The sequence below is a fragment of the Pagrus major genome, chromosome 17, assembly GCF_040436345.1.
Source record: "Pagrus major chromosome 17, Pma_NU_1.0".
NCBI lineage: Eukaryota > Metazoa > Chordata > Actinopteri > Spariformes > Sparidae > Pagrus > Pagrus major.
In genome coordinates, this window is record NC_133231.1 from 27,495,831 (window position 1) to 27,516,413 (window position 20,583).

General features: G+C 39.2%; 1 protein-coding gene across 1 annotated transcript; it reads left to right on the forward strand.

Moving 5' to 3' along the window:
* The first annotated feature begins 1,804 nt into the window (after positions 1-1,804).
* LOC141011862 (ubiquitin-conjugating enzyme E2 E1) lies at positions 1,805-16,098 on the forward strand. The gene is made up of 6 exons (XM_073485188.1): positions 1,805-1,907; positions 4,745-4,928; positions 5,534-5,584; positions 11,722-11,854; positions 14,158-14,305; positions 15,968-16,098. Exons 2-6 carry the CDS (start codon positions 4,774-4,776, stop codon positions 16,063-16,065), a joined length of 585 nt encoding a protein of 194 aa, XP_073341289.1. The 5' UTR covers positions 1,805-1,907; positions 4,745-4,773; the 3' UTR covers positions 16,066-16,098.
* The last annotated feature ends 4,485 nt before the right edge of the window (positions 16,099-20,583 follow it).

The following is a 20,583-nucleotide window of genomic DNA, read 5'->3' on the forward strand; positions in this document are numbered from 1 at the left end:
AAAAAATCATCACACACAACATGCTCTGGCACTGAGTCGGTTTACCGTTATAAATTAGTCATAAAACAAAAGCTTTTAAGCAGAAAGGATGCAGCCAGCTCTCGACTCGCTCTGTTTTTTAACAGATTTGGTTTTCCAGATTGGATCCTGGATCCAAATAGCGTTACAGAAAAACCTACTTTACATCTTAATGAATGTTCTGATTGGCTGGTGGGATGCATAAATAATAAGATGGCCATTATTATGCGAGGCAGTCGCCAGCAGGCTGCTCGCCAACCTGGCTGAGGCCTCAACGCCTGCATTAATGGGTGCTGAAACAACAACAGCAGATATATATTCGTCAAAGATTAGGAGGGAAGGATTAGGGTAATGTGTTGCAGGAATGAAATTTGGATGAATTAATTAGCGTCTGCTGGATTTTTAAATCTATATTGAGTTGTTCTGACTCCATGAGGTGCGTGCAAGATAATATTGCAGCGCAGATCCAGTAATTTAATCCCACTGTGAATCATGCTTCTTGTGTTTCAGAGCTTCACTCAGTCTTTTTTGCAATATACTGCACAGCTTCGATGGTGGAAAGATTTCTAATTTCTTTAAATATAAAGACTTTAAAAGGGATGAAAAGACGAGAACATGTTACTGTCAAAATATTGACACGGCACAGCAGTGTTCACAACTTGCCTAGATTACCCCATTAACCTTGTATGCTCACACATCCGCCAGCAGGTAACAGTATATAATGTACTTCACGGCTCATTTAACTGCTTTACGCGGCTCTTTCCACCTGTAATTTATTAGTAATTGCACGAGATGGAGGCCAAATAAGAAGGTTTTGAGGTGTTGATTGCACATGATGGATGCAGAAAGTGCAGAGAATTGATGCCCTTTGACACAAAAATGCAAACGTGAATGTGAAAATCTGCTGTGCATGTGATGAATGTTGTCAACTCACCCGCCCCTTAGTCATGAGCACATCTAGATGAGGTCAGTTTATGTGGTTTTTCAGTTTCTGTGGCCAGTGACACAACAGTTTAGTCACTGCTGAAGTTGTTGTAGTTTTACCAGCTGAACGTTTCACACTTTCCTCCTTTAAATTACGAAAATTATCTGGCATTGCATTTGTGGACAGATTTTAATGATCTCCTCAAATATTGGAAGAGTTTTCACGGTTGTCTGTCAAATAAGACTGTAACAAACGATTACTTTCAATGTTGAAAAATCAATTATTTTCATAGTTGTTAGGGGTTAGATTATTTTCATTATAGATTAACCGGTCGATTATCTTCTAGATTGCTCAGATGGTTGTTTGGTCTATCAGTGTTCCCCGAAGCATGAGATGACATCCTTGAATATCTTGTTTAGTCCACAACTCAAAGATATTCAGTTCACTGTCATAGACGAGTGAAGAAACCAGAAAATACTCACAATTAAGACGCAGAAATCTGATAATTCTGACTTTTATTTCCTCAGAAAATGATTCAAACCGATTGTAGAAACAGCTGGCCATTAATTTACTGGTTGATTAACTGTTGCAGCTATACAAGCTATACAAATTAAGTCTATTAATTTGCTATACTTTGGTTGTTATTATGAATTTCATCAGTAAATCCTCACATGAAATACTGAAACTTAAAGTTGACAAGTTCGACCTCCTGTTGCAAAAACACATACAGTCAAATGATCCTCTGAGCAGGATGTTGAGTCAAATGTCACATTAAAACAGTCACATTAAGCGTATAAAGGTGAGATCATGTGCATAAACCCAGATGATGTAGGCTGTCCTGTTTCCAGAGCAGCACCGGTGCCGTACAGCCCACTGCAGCCGCGGTAGGCTACTTCCGTTCCGCAGAGGGCGACAGGCACCAGCCAGCCGAGACTGTGGCGGAGGTCCAGACACAATAGACTGGGTAAGTTTTATCAGTGCGCGAAATACACGATTTAAGCTCGATATTTCACCGAGCGGTCAAAGCAGACGAGTCGGTCCGCCGCCCGTGTGCGTTTCCAGGCGGTGCCGGGGGTCAGTGGGTCGGTACACACGCCGAAAAAGACGAGCAAACAAACAAACACGGTCGCGGTTAGTTCGGTCGCACGGAAAAGAGGCTCCGGCTACGTGCTGGAGCGGAGTTGTTCCTGGCTGCCGTCTGACGCGTTCAATGTTTCGCTCTCACATTGAACCTTTTTTTTTTAAAAAACACATCCGCGTACCCTCGCTTTTAATACACATAATACACATGTGTAAACAGCCGAGACGAGCGACGTCTGCGTTTATGCGACGGTCACCCGGTTCACTTGTAAAGGATGCTTAGCAAGCAGCTTTCCCCCCCGCGCCGCTCCAGGAAGTAGCCGCGTCCCTGAAGTCGCTGGGCCCGAGTGCTCGCTGCCAGTCGGAGTTGTTGGGGGAGGACGGGGGGCGTTTTCAGGAGCCCCGCGTCCGTGGCGGGGGGTCACCGCAGCGTTCAGCCGCCTCAACACCCGCAACCATTAGATATTAATCTGTACATACACACCGGAGTGTTGGCTGCGAGTTCACGGTTAAGTTGAACGCGTGCGAGTGTGAACTGTGCACTTAGCTGCCGAGCTAACGGCGGCTCGGCGCGTTAGCTACGATCAGTGCGCGGAAAAACAAGCAGCTTTGTTCGGACCCGTGGTCCCCGACAGCGGCGAGCTCGGCCCGGTACCACCGCTGTCATGCTCCGGGACAATAACACACCAACAGCGACTTTATGTGGAGTCTGTTTATCAAGGCGATAATCATCCAATCACAATAAATTAGACGATTTATGAGTGTGTCAACTCAATAACAGGGTCGTTTAAAGGAGCACTATGTAGTTTTGGGGAAGACATTTTAATCAGAAGATGGCTGATTTTATTTTTTTCTCTCTCTCTCGTTAAACGAACTAAATAAACAAACTCTCTTCGCTTTCGTGACTGAATAAACAAACCAACAATTTTATACTGTTTTACTTTGTTTACATTTGGCGGACCCCGCCACCTTTTTAGCTTCAGAACTACATAGTGCCCCTTTAAAAGGGGTGTTAAGGTAAACTATATAGTAATATACTAGTAGTGTCCAGGTCAGTAATATACCAACTGTGACTTTATGTGGAGTCTGTTTATCAAGGCGATAATCATCTAATCACAATAAATTAGACGATTTACGAGTGTGTCAACTCAATAACAGGGTCGTTTAAAGGAGCATTATGTAGTTTTGGGGAAGACATTTTAATCAGAAGATGGCTGATTTTATTTTTTTCTCTCTCTCTCGTTAAACGAACTAAATAAACAAACTCTCATCGCTTCCATGACAAACCAACCGCAACGGACAACTCAATTTTATACTGTTTTACTTTGTTTACATTTGGCGGACCCCGCCACCTTTCTAGCTTCAGAACTACATAGTGCCCCTTTAAAAGGGGTGTCCAGGTAAACTATATAGTAATATAATAGTAGTGTCCAGGTCAATAATATACCAACAGTGACTTTATGTGGAGTCTGTTTATCAAGGCGATAATCATCCAATCACAATAAATTAGACGATTTACGAGTGTGTCAACTCAATAACAGGGTCGTTTAAAGGAGCACTATGTAGTTTTGGGGAAGACATTTTATTTAGAAGATGGCTGATTTTATTTTTCTCTCTCTCTCTCGTTAAATGAACTAAATAAACAAACTCTCTTCGCTTTCGTGACTGAATAAACAAACCGACCGCAACGGACAACTCAATTTTATACTGTTTTACTTTGTTTACATTTGGCGGACCCCGCCACCTTTCTAGCTTCAGAACTACATAGTGCCCCTTTTAAAAGGGGTGTCAAGGTAAACTATATAGTAATATACTAGTAGTGTCCAGGTCAATAATATACCAACTGTGACTTTATGTGGAGTCTGTTTATCGAGGTAATAACCATCTAATCACAATAAATTAGAAGATTTATGAGTGTGTCAACTCAATAACAGGGTCGTTTAAAGGAGCACTATGTAGTTTTTGGGAAGACATTTTAACCAGAAGATGGCTGATTTTTTTTTTGTTAGTTTGTTTTTAATGCCTCAACGAACTAAATAAACAAACTCTTCGCTTTCATGACTGAGTAAACTGATTGCAATGGACAACCCAATGTTATACCATATGACTTTGTTTATATTTGGTGGACCCCGCCACCTTTCTAGCTTCAAAAAAGATGCACTATGTAGTTTTGGAGAATAAATCCAAACTCTGAATTTTGATATTTAGAAATATTAATGAGGTAATAATACAAACTCAGAAATACAGATTTTTTCCATAACTGAATAAACAAGCTGTTCTCAGAGGAAAATAATGTGGGTCCGCCAAATATAAACAAAGTAAAACAGTGTGAAATTGTGTTGTCCCTTAAGGCCAGTTTGTTTATTCAGTCATTAAAACAAAGAGAATTTTAGGCATAAAAAAATATCAGTCAGTGAAGATCTTTCTCTTCTGACTGAAATTTCTCCCCCAAAACTACATAGTGCACCTTTAATCACCCAATTAAAAAATGTTGCCAGTCCACCAGCTACTTTGGCAGACAGCCTGCTTATGAAAACATGCAAATGACTGCTTATAAATAGTGAAAGTGGCTTTTGAGTTATGAAACCTATCAGCTATTGTGGCCACGCTGAGGACAAATTAGCATCTACTTTGGTTGGAAATCATTCTGAAACTGCCCCACCTCCTGCAGCTGTGGTATGTGTCGCATATTTATTTACTGTTTGTTGTTCTCTGCCTCAGGTCCCGGCTCTTCTCCAATCCAAACCGGTATGTCGGATGAGGATTCCCGTGCCAGCACCAGCTCTTCCTCGTCGCCGCCTTCCTCCAGCCAAACCAGACAGAGGGACACGCTTTGTAAAAAGAAACGGGAGAGCAAAGCCAGCATGAGCAAGACCTCCAAGCTGCTTTCTACCAGCGCCAAAAGGTACAAATAAAACCCCAGATCAAACAGTCATGAATCAGTTATTATACTCTGACAAAACTCAGGATATATATATAAAGTATTTCTTAAAGTATTTTACTTTAATCTGATTTCTTTCTGGTAGTAACCACATTGAGATACTTCCAGTGCAGCTACAATGAAGTTGAATAGCAGAATTTTTTTTTAGAAGAATAAGCAGTGCAGTTACTTCCACCTTGCACCATCATTTAATAGTTGTACAGGAAGAAATCCATTGTAAAAGAGGAACATGTGCTAAGTTCTCCTCAGACAGTAATTTCAACAGACCATAACGCACACAGTCAAAAGATAGGCTGTGTTTGGAGTGCAAAGCTTCCTTTTACCCCTCGCTCACTTGGCCTTATTTTAGCGTACTTCCACAATCATTGTTGGGTGTTTACACAAGAAACCAACAGCACAAATTCCATTACTTACAAACTGATAAAATAAGATCGTAAGTCACATTTCATAACAATACACCAACGATCTGAGATGTTGTGTCTCCGGGAGTTTAATGATCTTATTTTCCTCATGGTTAAAGGCATGTTTGTACTGATCCGTGACTGATGTTGATTCCTGTTTGTGTGCAGGATTCAGAAAGAGCTGGCTGATATCACACTGGACCCTCCGCCAAACTGCAGGTGGGTTTCATTCTTTGCCTAAAGTCTGTTAGTGGTCTGTCCACTGGTGTACTCATAAGGAGTGTACCGATCCCACCATTTCTCTCCTAATACCAATCGTAGTAAAACCTACAATCAGATTCTTCGTCCATACAACATCTGAAAATACATATCTCATGACCATTCTGTCACTGTACAAACTCAAATACTCCAAATTCATAACATGTACTCCGAGTTCACTTTTGGAAATGATGCCACAAACACTGAAAAACGCGTGGGTCTGCCTCATAGTTTCCAAAAGTCTCTGTCCAGATGTAAAACTTTCTGAATATCTCCACCCTGTGAGAGAGAACGAAAGGCAGGCTTGGTGGATTACTTGCATTACATGTACTTATATACTAGCAAGTTTATAAAGACTGCTGTATTCCCTTTTAATGGGTCAGAACTGCCCGACTGACACAGGTATGAGGCTCAGAAATCCTGATAATGACATATTGGCTGACATGTATTCTACTTCTTTATGTATGAGGTGAACACAACAAACATCTTTGATAATCTGTTAAATCTACTTACTAAATATCCCTTGCAGACATGTTTTAGGACATGAAATACTCCACAAATCAGTTCAATTACTTTATTTTTAAAAAACATTACATCTACTCCTTCTGTCTTATTGAAAAACAAATGAATATTCAAATGTTTTCCATTTCAAAAGTTAAACTTCTTGACACAAGATGTCTCCTATTTCACTGACAAGTCCATTCACATTCCTCATCACACTCGTGCGAGCTGCGCTTTGGCCTCCAAACTAGCTGTGACGTCACAAAGTCCTGCTCATTCAGACACGTGTTAAACTGAGATGTCAGCAGCTGAATGTGAAAACAGCCTTCTAGTGTCAAACTCTGCGCGTGCATCATTCTGCACAATGAAGGTCAAACATCTGAGTGAAATAACAACAAGTTAAGTGAATTTTTGACTGAAGGGGACTTTTAAGAACTGAACAATATGTATAACAAAAGAAAAATAAACCTGTCAGTGATGTTTTGACAACAGTGCTTCCAAATTACATCAATTATCTCTTTGGCATTTGTGTACCGCAATTTCTTGTCACTTGTCTACAACATACAGTCAGTCATACGTATCATATTTCTATGATAGGCTGAAATCGCCTGTCAGTCAGGGTCTTATAACTAGACATTATTTCTTAATTATAAGTTGAAATGATTGTGCACCAATATCATTTGTAGGTCTGTGAAAATTTTAAAAAGAAATCTGTTTTTGACAGCAACGAAGAAATCACAATAAAAATGGATTATTAGATAAGTCAGTGCGTATCAAGGGTATTAATAAGACTCAGTTGTTTTTCCTTTTTAGTCCATTCAGAGCTGGTTAATTATAATGCACCATTACAGTTGCTAAACTATCTTCTAATAAAACTTTTCAAAACACAAAATGTTATTTTCAGTTGAAGTAAAACGCGAGATGTCTCACCTCAAAGCCACGTCCGTTATCAGCTCTGTAAAAAATATTTCTAATTCAGAATGATATTGATTAAGACACACATGGGGGGAAAAAAAAAAAGAAGAGAAACTCGAAAGAGAAGGAGAAACTCTGTGTAAAAATAAATGGCTCTTCAACCAAAAGTAACATTGTCAAAGGAAATAGAGCTGAAACGATTGACAGAAAAATAAACCCAACTATTTCGATAATCAGGTCATCACTCTAGTCATTCTTCAAGCCAAAATGCAGACGTTTGATAGTTCCAGCTTCTCAAATGAGACAATTTCCTGATTTTCATTGTCGGAAGTTTGGGACCGTTCGTCAGGCAACGTTATGTTGAATATGTTGTGTTTGGTTTCTAGGAAATTGTGACAACATTTTAAAGACAAAGCTGACTAGTTAGTTGCTGCCCTAAGTTCAAAGGCCTGAGGTATGACTGACCCTTGAGCAGCTGGGATTACTGCATCGTGATTTGAAAGACAATCCTTAAAACTGGATGGTCTGGGTTAAAGCTCCCGTCGCAGCAGGCGTCCTCCCTCCTGCAGAGTCCTGAGGCAAATCACTAAAGCCCTCCCTGCTCCAGGCTGATGTTCAGCAGCTGAGCCTGACCTCTGACCTCCCTGTGAAAGTAGACAAGAGAAACTGAGGCATCTCTCCCATCATAGCTCAGCAGATCAAACGAGCCACCTCAGGCCACAGACCATCCCAAAACGAACACCGTCTGGATATTCTCTGCAAACTGACAGAAAACAGTTTGGTTTTCTGTCACATTCATCAAAAAAGGCTGTTTCTACTTTGAATTTTTGTTGTTGTTGCTGCCACTTTTCCTCATGTATAAAACAACAGGCTGTGTCTGGCTGGAAAATAACTAGTCTTTACTCATTACCTGCCACCCTACAGGCAACCAGCCTTCATTTGAAAGTCAGTCTGTTTATTAAATCAAGCCATTAGTTTGCTGCAGGGAAGCATGTGGCATGTCCACATGTTTTACTTTACCGTATAGCACAGAAGATTTGAAAAGTGTGTTGAAGTTGTGGCAAATCAAAGGAAAATTGCTGCGAACTGAGAGAAACCCGTTTTTTATTAGAGCAGTTGCTTAAAACCATGTTATATATATTTTTCTGCCTGCTGTCATTCAACATTCCCATTACTCTTGAAATAACTTCTGGCTCACAAATGATAAAAGTCGTATTTATTGATAACTTCCACCCACAAAATCTGTGTCTAGTTCTTGCAAGACAGGAAATGGAAACATTAAAACATTAAAATGCCTCCTATTGTTAGCACGCCCCGGCAAAAGCTTAGTGAATTTCCTCCTAATATCCTGAGAGTTTTCAGTGAAGCATTGAGTGACGCTCAGAAAGTGATGTGCGTCTCTGACTATATCATGACTACGGCGATGATGCTCTTGGTTAAATGGACGGCTTAAATGGTGGATTAAGGATGGATGACTGAAGCTGAAAGTTGTGACGCTGAAGGACAGAGGTAGGGGCAGATTTCAGCAACAGGCTTGTACCATTTAGGCTAATTCATAATGGACTACCTAATTACAACAATCAAGTGTGACAGCTTAAAATACAACCTGCCCCCTGCACATGATGGATTAAAAGCCATGTTAAATTGAGTACATCGTATTATATGATAATGTATTTAGTAATAAGTGTTGAAAATGTGAAAAGACTCTTGAGCTTAACTTGTTATTGAAGGAGGAGGGAGCATGTCTCCATGTCAGTAATATTAATGAAGCTGAAGTCATGAGCGTTAATGAGTCCGAGCTAAGTTATGGTGCAGACTGTTTATTTATTGGTTGAGTTAAAAACCTGACCGATTTTGTTTTTTCGTGGCCAATACCGATAGCGAGTAGAAGAAAATTCTAACATCCACTTATCGGCTTAGATATATAGACATTCTTATATGTACAGAATATATGGATAAATACACTTTTCTTTTTTTTTGCAATAATCCCTAAAATGTGGTTATCAAACACTTTTCACTTGTGAAATTTAGTGATGATTAACTCCCCTAAGCATCTTTCTGCACTGTTTTTTGAAAAAAGAAAAAAAAAGAGGGAAAGTTTTCATATGAGCAAATATCATAAAACATATATGCCGGTACCTCCATACCTGTGATAGGCCAATATTGGCCGATAATATCGGCTGACAGAAGGTGCAAACAAAGAATGTTTGGTTTCAGCTGCATTAAATTAAAAACACTTCTGCTGAGAGTTTGTCGAGTTTTAATCTAAAGTTGTATTGTATTTAGTTCTGCTGCTGCCACTCTGGAAATCTCTTGAAGTTCAAGCTGACTGTTTCAAGTCTCCATCTTGAAAACATTTCATTTGAGCCGTCACGACTGCTGCCGAGCTGCGTTAAAAATCTGCACCACACAGTTTCCTTTGTGCCAGTTTTTCTAACTGTTTCTGATGTAGCTGAAACAACAAATATCTTAAATGATGTCAAAACTAATTGGTTCTGCATCAGAGCCTTGCATCCCTTAAAAGCTTATCATTGACTGCAGATAAGAATAAATTGATGTTTTGAGGCTGTGTGTGTTTGTGTTTGAAGACATGCGCACATATCGTTAAAATCAACTACTTTAGAAGTCAAAGCCTTTCATGCAGTGGAAGTTTTCATCTCCGTCATATCTTTAACACTCAGTTAATTAGCCCAAACTGTCCTCTCTGGATCGATTTCCCATGTTGTAGCTGCTGCTGAAAGTCGGCCAAGCGTCCGTGGTTAACGTTGATCAAAAAGCACAGCAGAGCGCAACATCTGCCCCCCCCCCCGAAGAGTTTTGGATCAATACTATTATGTCTAGTACTCATGACCCCAAGGGGTTCAAGACCACATGTTCTGCATGTAAGAGGGATAAAGGCTGGGCTGCTTTGAGGGAAAATCAATACAGATTACAGATCATGACGCATAGACACATCGCTGGGGATTTGCTTTGAACTGAAGCATCTTCTGAATGATGCACGAGGGAAAAGCAACTTTCATCACTCCACAGTTAAAGGGAAATTATACTAACATTTTTATGATTGTTAATCTGCAAAAGTCTATCTGCAGAAATGTATTAGCGTTACTGCATTTTATTTTAGAATCGTAATTATTAAAAGATCAGTAAATGTGACGTGTTACATTTTCACACGTCACATCTGCTTTCATCCATCAAAGGGAATGCAGTTCTAAGATTTCCCATGATGCTTTTTCCTTCATCCTGTGAGCTTCATAAATAATGGAAATCTGTTCTGTTTTGGTGGAGTTTCCCTTTATTGACACATGTTGAGCAGATCTTCAATGGAAGGCAGCAGTTACGGTCCGTTTTAGTTCAACTCCTCACAGAAGAAAGAAAATGTGACGCCCACATACTCCAGTATGCTGCCAGTAAGCTTTAGATGTGCAGCAATTCATCAGTTTACACACACAGTACATGAATGACTGTGACTCTCATACTGTAGTATACACACAGTGCTGGTTTCTTCATTGATGTAGATAATCTACGATATACTGACACTTCCTCAGTGTGTGGGTGTTTTTTTTTTCCTTTCACTATTTATTATTCTGTGTTTGCTGTGTGCTTTTTTTTTTTTTCCTGTGTTGAGATGAGTTTGTTTTTCTTCCTCAGCATTAGTGATGACAGAATGTGATCTAAACTGGTAAATACTAATGACCAAGAGAGATGAGAACAAACATTGACTCTTTAAAATTTCAAACATGAGTCATGGTGTAATAGTCGGGCTGTACTGAATAGTTAAAAGCTTCATTCAGAACGCTGACATTCAAATTCTTAATCAAAATTTTAATGCTGTGCAGTTTTTCTTTTCTTGTGTTGATATCTAATCAAATATTTGCTTCAATCCATATTTGTTGGTGTTTAGCCGTACAAAAACATTTTCACTGTGGTCAAACAACCCCAAACTTTTCTCTCCGCAAATTAGATTTATATATTTAAGCTCTAACATTATTATAATAAATTACTTAAGTTGTTACAAAAAAAGATCATACGTATCTGCATTCACTCGTTACTTTGTGCTCAATCGAGATGTCACCTTTCATACCAACGACTGTAGAAAGATGTTGAACTAGAATGGCACTCAGTAGAGCGCATACCCCTGCCAAGGTCCAACAGTCCCCTTTAATTCACTCAAGCCTAATTCAATATTAAATAAAATACATTTAAATCTGCGATACCTGGATTTTTATTTGGATCCGCATCAAATTGTACTCGCTCATAAGTACAAGCCGCCTAAATACACCAGTTTGTTTTTTTTTCCATCAAGATACATGCATTATTCCCTGAGAATTTCCTAGATCCGTACCTTTATCCAGAGCCAAACTAAAAGCTAATGGGGTCTATTCTGGGCTGATACACATCCTCAAGTTTCGTGGCAATCTGTTCAGTTGTTTACAAACCAACCAACAAAGGGTGAAAACCTACTTGGTGGAGGTGAGAATGAAAAAGGATGGATCTTTCAGGGCGATGATGTCGTACAACATGACCAGAAATTTTGGATGTAAAACAAACAAAAAACAAAAGAGAGAGATTTGAAGGTTCTGGACTCGGCACCAGACAGCAGCTCTATGGATGTTGCATTACTCAGTGCTTCAGTTTTTATATGTTGTGCAGATGTGAGTTAAAGTTTTGTTTTCTGCCTGCAGTGCTGGCCCAAAAGGAGACAACATCTATGAGTGGAGGTCGACCATCCTGGGACCACCGGGCTCCGTGTACGAGGGAGGCGTCTTCTTCCTGGACATCGCCTTCACACCCGACTACCCCTTCAAACCCCCCAAGGTACTGATACTTACTACCACATCACTGTCAGCACTGTTAGTCTGGTTCTACAACTATAAGGAGACAAAACGATCTATTACACTTGAAGCTGCCTGCTGGGTTACTGTTAACTAACACTGAACCAAATGACACAGAAATCCTTCAGACTGAGAGCTGACTGACTGTATGACTCTGATATGAAAGTAGTGTGACTGTGACGTGGGCGAGTTTTGTTCAGCTGTCACAGCTGGAGTTTTTTTTGCTATTTTTAGCTTTGAAAACTTTATTTAAAGGACAAGTCTGGTGTTTTTTTTTCCTATATATCTCATTAAATCAAACGAAAAGACTAAAATCAATAAGTTGACTCTTTTATCCTTAAAACTTTCTAAATCCTTGGCAGTCAGCCTGGAGCCCACTGCTTCTACTGAAGGCATGAGTATTTTTTTCTGACTTAATTTTTGTTTTAGAGTATTCAAATCAGTCATACAACATAGTATACATAACGAAGTCTATTACAACAACCAAATAACCATCATCCAATCATGATAGCAGTCTGTGTCCAGTATTTCAATGGTTGTGTAAAAGCAGACAACACTTTACAGTCTCCTTAGTACAGAGCACAAAGTGCCTTTTTATGACATTGACAGTGTAACAGTGAATCTTCATCCAGTATTGATTAATCTTGTGTACATGCACCAGTGTACCTTCATCTATACAACACTTCCGGCCAGTAGCTGAGCCTTATAAACCAAGTCTGAATTTGGTGCAGACATGAAGGCGTCAGTATTTATAAGTGTAAATACTTTAATTTGTAGTTTTATTTTTGGTGTCTGTTACTCTGACAGGAGTTGAGTGTATTTGTTGGGCCACAGATTTGGCTTTTTTAGCTTTTATCTTTGCATGGAGGCACAGCTCCTCCTGCTCTGGTATACTAAAGACACTATAACACATACACAAGAGGAGTCCGGTATGGGCACGTCAACAATACAGGATTTTCTGGAAAACCTGTTATCAGATTATACACAGAATACATTCTTTGTGGGATCTTAAGAGTAGAATGTTGTTTTTCCTGATTTGTTTGGATCACTTAGTTGTTGCACAAAATTCCTCCTGACAGATTTTAGTATCTGTTCTCTCCTGAATACATGCTCCATGTCTCCTGCAGGCATGTAGAAGATGCCACATGAAGTCGCTTACCAGTACAGTTATACTTTTACTTACTAATTGATTTTTTCCCCTTCAGAATCAGAGCTTTATTAATTTTCAGCATATTGCTGTTTTGTCTGTATTCCATGGATCCCCTGTAGTGTTAGATTCAATGTGTATTTTCCAGTCTGTTTACAAGAGTAGTTTTATAGAGGTTAATTTGTCGGTCATGTGGTCAGCAACAATAAAACAGCAGGAAAATGAAGAACCTGTTCTGTACAGATAGTAAAACCAAACAAACAAGGAACCATTTCACAATATTTTTTGTAGGTTTTGTCCTGAAGCGTTTTTAGCTCTAGCAAACTCTTATAAATATGTACCGTGCTTCTCGGCTCTCTAACAATTAAATATTCTTGATGGAATACATGTGGTGTTTTTCTGGGTGTGTGAGGGTGAATGGAAAGTTTGGTTTACTGTGTAATCGTAAGCAGGAAACACCCTTGTGAAATGAATGAGACAAAGGTGAGCCTAAGATCTCCAAAAATAACCGTACACGCCACTTTTATCTGAGAATCAAGGCTGCATGTGAAATGTTGTCTCAACTTAACATCTGACATTTCCCACAGCTCACTTGTTCCAAAACAATTTAGTTTTCAGTGTTTCACCAGAACATTTACTGTAACTTAATCCCTTGCTTTCACTGTTGGTCAGTGATCTGATACCTTAATGACAAGTTGGTAGTTCTCTGTAATATTTTCCTTTTCATGATAGCAGGCTTGTTTGAGATGAGCCAGATCACCACAGACCAGTTTCAGTTGCCATTGTGCTGAATAAATTGTATGATAGTTAGTAATTTTGTCTGACTCACTCTGGAGGCTCAACTGTATGAGACATGGAAATATCACGTGCCTAAGACACGCAGTTCAGTACAGCAGTTTCTTTTCACGAGCTGCAGAAGCAGCCGATCATTTCCTGGCATGTAGAAGTACCTCTTTTCTACCACCAGAGGGCGTACAGCTCCATTCATTGAAGTGTTTTGTAAATCAGCACATGTAGGTTTAATGCTGCAGGCCTGAGTTGAGTGTTTCTGTCTGACTGAACTACAGTCACATTTATAGACAATATTAGATTATTAAAACAATTTCTCATTTTAATTTGAATTGTTCTTGTGCGTGCAGGTAACATTTCGTACGAGGATCTATCACTGCAACATCAACAGTCAAGGCGTGATCTGTCTGGACATCCTGAAGGACAACTGGAGCCCCGCCCTCACCATCTCAAAGGTGCTGCTGTCCATCTGCTCCCTGCTCACAGACTGTAACCCAGGTAAGACTGAATGTGTCGATGAAGCTCAGTCATTTCAGCACCTTCACACAATCAGAGATGTTTGGAAACAGCAGGCTGATGAGTTGTTGACTGTCTGATGTGGGCTTTGCATGTTCTAAGTTAGATTTTATGTGTTCGACCAACTGCAACAGCAAACATAACAGTTTCACGCCGTCATTAGAGTTGTTTATTAAAATACACAGCCTGTTAAATTACTTTTTTTGTTTTGACGGCTCTGCATCAGAGATCCTAACTTAGCTTAAAAAAGTCTAGCTTAGGAGTGATTTAGGAAACTTCTTGGAGCAACTCTGAGCGACGAAGGACAGAAACGTTTATCTCAGTGAGGAGGCGTGCCACATTTCTAATGAAGCCCACAAAATGCTAGAAAAACAGGTGGACTTGTGTAGTGGCCTCTTCAACATACCGAAGTTTTCATATTTATTTGCTTGCATGTATTTACCATGCTGTTAACTTTAGTTGGCCTACTCAGTCTGTTTGATTTTTTTGACGAACGTAAAACCATTTTAAGACGAAAATTCAGTCTGGATGTCAGCGCAGACCGAGAGGCAGGCGTGGGAGAATATAGCACAGCAGGTATATGCCTCATTCCCTGTGGTTTTGTGAGAAAAGAGGTGGTATGTGTTGCAGTGCAGACAGGAGAGAGGGACTGATCACTCGGCTGATGGAGGGTTGCAACAGACTCTAGTTATCGCTGCATATCTTGGTGGTGTGATCACTTTAATTTCTGGCGTTATAGCCTTAATATGTTAGGTGGGAGATGTGAGCACATCTCTAATGGATCCACAAACATCCCTGCCCAATCTGCACAACTGCAGTGTTTCATGAACTCGCTGTCATTTAGCACCTGGAGAATATTTCTCTTACCTTTTTGTCTTGCCACCTCCTCTGCTTAAGAAACTCTTAAGGCTCTTAAAAGGCCTCCTCCCTACTCATAACAGTTTTTCACCTTAGAAGCTCTTTTAAGGGCTAATATGCTTTGTGAATAACTTGGCTACCAGAATCTCGTCTTGACTTAAAAGTTAAAGTCGCAGAAAACATCACAATTCTAACTTTGGTTCATTTTCAGAAATGTGAAAAAAATCACAAATTCTTACCTTAAACAGCAATTTTCCCTCGTTTTACTAAATAACGGGAATCTGAAACCCATGTGTGTGAATGCTGGTAAATGCAGCCACCTTGACAGGAAACCCAGCATCATCTGGACATCCTATTCTGTTTTTATAAAGCGAAAGCAGATAGGGGGAGTTTTTTGCAGTTTGCCTGCCAATGGGGCCAAAGACAAAAGTTAGTTGTGTGCAGCAGGCGACACAGTTGACTTGTTCTGACATCAGAGTGCTGCTTTATTACCCTACAATGTAAAAGAAATGGAAAAAACATTCCAATCAGTTAAACCCAGGTAAGCCGAGGTAGGGGAATTAGTAATAAACTTTCCAAAAAAAAACCTCCACCTGTTTATGCTCTGCACTGAAAATGATTTCCTGTTTGTAGATAAAGAAAAATGAGAACAGCCAGATGTGATTTCAACAAAACAGAAATAATATCTGGTGAAGAAAATGTTTATAAGCCCCTCAGTGTCTTCTCTCTGTCTGTGTTTGTCATTTCTATGTGCAGTTGATCTTAACTTGCTATTTTTCCATTCAGCCGACCCTCTGGTGGGAAGCATCGCCACCCAGTACACGACTAACAGAGCGGAACATGACCGAACAGCCAAACAGTGGACGAAGCGATACGCCACATAAACCCACAGAGGACGACAGTGGGAGGAGGAGGAGGAGGAGGAGGAGGAGGAGGTGGAGGAGGAGGGGTGGGGGGGCTCCGGGTGGTTTGTGTTGGGGGGTTATTTGTATCTCAGATTTTTAGTACTTTATTGTCTGGTATATTTTTTGCTTCCTGATTAAGTTATCTCCGCAAATATGGTAATAAAGGAACACAATGGAAAGGAAGTCTTGTCTGCCTCTTTTTCTTTTTCTTTTTACATTGTCAACTGAAGGGTGGAACCCACATGCAAACTGGTCCAATTACCAGTAAGCGCTGTCGGTAATGCTGGGAACGCTTGTATAAATATGTTTGTACTATCATGTTGAGGGTCATTTTGAGTCAATATGGGGTTTTATTTGATCATTTTTGTTCACTTTACAGCATTTATAATCAGCATATAAACATTTTCTAAACGTCAGTAAAATACAGCTGTAATAACATATCATGTCTTCCTGGGAAGAAGTCGTACTTGTTGACAAATACTGGACATTATACTTTGTTCTACATATTTATATAGAAAAAAAAGTCAAATATCCCCACCTTTATACTTTATGTAAACACCATTTAAAGGTGCAGTGATCAATTTTGGAGATAGATTGTTGATTGTGTTTCATTCCCAGGTTGTCAAAATACTGATGCTTTGGGTTAGCGACCCACCAACCCACAGCAAGATAGGAAAACAAGGAAATGGGTCACTGCTGATGCAGACACTGACACAAGTGGGTCAAATGATGATTGAGAGGGTTACTTCTGTATGAGTCCATATGGAAAATCCAGTATAGAATACCTTTTTAAAGAACAGTAGAATTATTTTCTATTTAATTCTCCTTTTTGTTGACCAGGTAAAAGTCTACTTTTCAAGACAGTCTTGTGCAACAGAGCAGCATAAGAACACAGTTACAAAGATTACAACAACACAGACTGAGACCTGTCACGCTACAGGAGAGAGATTTTAACAAGTCCCTGTTTCTAAGTTGACATATCTCTACTCTAAAATGGCATTTCACTGTTCTTAAAATACCTCAGATGGCTGGAAGCTGTTTAGGACCTTATGTTCTGCCAAGAGGGAACCATTCCACAGTACCCTGAACTCTGGCCAGACAGCTGAATGTGGAAAAAAAACCACGCACAGTACGAATGTTAGTGTAGTACACACGGTTTATGAACTGACGAAGGGATTTTTGCCTCCCTATTTCCTTTAATAGTCTTATTATGAAAGTATTTTCCAGAAGCTCGTTTTTGCTTGGTTTTGTGCACGAGCAATACCAAATCTTAAACTTGATTAAACAATGACGACAATGAAACAGTTAGCACAATAAATGTCGCAATACAACTAATAAACATGATTAAAAATGAGGTAACGTCAAGGACGTGGTGGTCTAACCTGTTGGTTCTCAGCCGGTGGGGTTGGGAGTTGTGAATCATTTTTCAGGGGACACAAGACGGTTGTGGAGGAAAAAAATAAAATGACATTTTAAACTGGGGAATAGTTTTCACATTACATTGCCTGTTTTAATGGCACTATCTGACTGATAGATTTTATTGAGTTTGTTTATGAGACTCAAAGTGCCTGTGCACATGAATTCACACACAAAAAACTTTTTCATTTTGGTGCTTTCAGGATGTTGTAAGTTAAAAGTCCCAGTGCTGGGAGTGGGGTAGTTGACCACAACCGGGTTTTCCTGGGGGGTCATGACTCAAAAAGTTTCAGAACCACAGTGCAAACCACCTTGGTTATTAAAAGTAGACGAGTTAGACGACAATAGCTGTCGTAAGCCCTGTTTTGATGTGGCACTGTGGTTTCCTCTACAAAGTAGAGTTTTGGTAATTGACGAGTAAAAAATATTAAGGTTAAAACTGGGCTAACTTTGGTCCAAATGTAAATGTTTTATTAGACACTTGAGTTATAACTTATGTTTCAGTGACTAGATTTCGGAACATACACATACATATACACAAAATTAAAAAAACACATTTTCTAAGCTCTTATCCTGGTTGCCTTGTTAGTCCCTTATCTCTTTGTATATCTTAGATATATGTTAAAAATATGTTTGGAGTGTTTTTATATCTCCTTTTAATTTTGGTAAAACATTAAAATATTTTTAAATGTATCCAGTCAAGTGTGATTTGGGTCAACGTGCCACTCATGAAAGAGGAGTATGATGATGTGTAAGCACAGCAGGGCGTTGAGTTAAATGCTAACCTCAGCATGCTAACATGCTCACATTGACAATCCATTCTAATGCTAAACATGTATGAGGTTTACCTTGTTCACCATCTTAGATTAGCCTGTACACATGCTAACATCTGCCACTCAGCATTAAACTGAACTTGACAGGAATGTCATTAGTTTAGTAGGAATTAGGTCATAAACCAGAGTTCAGGATGATTCAAAGTATCGACCAGATGAAGGCACACTGCAAAGTGCTGTTTGAGCTTGGTATGTGTGATTGTGATGACCAATAATCTTAATATTTTTTCACCTCGACAGCTGCACCACCTCTGACCGGCAAACCAAATGTTTACTGGGGGAGTTTGGGGACTTCCATAGGGCTCGTCAAAATGACAAATAGCGCAATTTCACTTTCACCTCACCCGTTTCAAGTAAGCCTAACGACTGCATTCACAAATAGGAATGTTTTTTTCTACAGATGTTATTCTGCGTAGGTGTCACATAGAGACTCATGTCAGCCCACAGTCTGATTGACAAAACTAAGGTCAAATACAGTAACATGATACAAAGTTATTTTGATCGACACAAAGTCAAAGCAAGATGGCTGCTATGGGGTTAAATGTAAAAGAGGTCTGGAAAACTTGGATGACACTCACCCGTGTTAAATGTATTGGAAAAGCTAACACAGACGTTGCCACGTAGTCAATGTACGTATGGATCCAGCCTGAGTGGTTCTGAAGGAAAAACAAACAATATTAGCAGCCCAAGATAATTCACCTCCACAAGGGTGTATTGATAAGGTCTCTGTGGTGGTTTACTGGACTGCATTGTATTAAGTACAACCTTTTTATAGAGGGACCCAAATCATGAACAAATAAGTAAAAGTAGCAATACAATAATGCAATACATTACAATACTACATTACAAGTAAAAGTCCTGCATTCAAATTCTGTAGCAAAATAATTTTCACCTTGGTCTTACATTAAAATAATAGGCATCTTCACACATACGCAGACATAAAGTATGCATAAATGTATACATGTACATACATATATGTACAGTTAATATACATATATACATACATGTATAGAAAGAGGGACACATACTACTGCAGAATTGGATTATAATTATTGATGCATTAATGTGTTCATCACAGCATTTTGCAGCTGGTAAAGGTGGTTTAGCCACTTTATAGTTTCTCTGCTGGGTAGCTTGTGAATTTCTTCTCAGGGATCAAAAAAGTTTTATCTTATTCTACAATATTACATCCTAATTTATTTGTTTATTGTAAGTTGTATTATTATACTAAGCCTGCAGAGTAGCCTAACTAGTAACATAAAGCCGTCAAATAAATGTAGTGGAGTTAAAAGTCAAATATCTGCCTCTGAGTTGTAGTGGAGTAGAAGTACAAAGTATCAGAAAATACAAACACTCAAGTAAAGTATCATGTAATTGTACTTAAGTACAGTACTTGAGTAAATATACTTAGTTACTTCCCACCACTCTTTAGGACTAAGAGTAAACACGAGTACAGCTGAGGCTGATGGACTGTCAGATTGCATGTATTTGGTCACAAGCCAGAGAACTGGACAAATACAAATATTGACCAGATGACAGCACACTGCAGCAAACAGCACTAAATGCGACCTCAAGTGCTTTTTACACCAGGTATGTGTAATCTCTAAAATACTCACTTAAACCCAGTTTCATCTCTTTTTCACCCTGAACTCTGAAGGCCTGCTTCTTTCGACGAATGATTATGACATTAATGTTTTTGAACAGATATATGTTGTATGTACGGTGTGTGTAAGTACATTTCCTCACTAAATAGTGGAGTACATGCTTAAATGAGCATAAACTGTATATGTGAAGTAAATGTACGTTAAAAATACTGCTATTTACACTCAAACCCAACGTGTATTTAGAGGCGCAGCGTGTTATTTTGGGGAAGAAATCCTCACTGGCTGATTTTTTTTATATAGGCTATACCTAAACAACTGTGTTACTTTGTTTACATGTGGCGGACCCTGCCACCTTTCTAGCTTCAAACAGTGCTCTGGGACCTTATTTTCCTCTGAGAACAGCTTGTTCATTCAGTTGTAAAAAAAAAAAAAAAAAAATACAAAAAAATAATAATAATATACATATATTTATGAGTTTGTGTTATTTCCTCATTCATATTGAATACATTACAACTCTTGACTTTGAATTCCTTCTGCAAAACTGCTACAAAAGTGCTCCTGTAAACAAAATGTTCGTACGGACCTGCTGATGTGTGTCAGTATAACGTGACTGCAGGAAAAACAAGAGCTAGAAGCCTCGATCA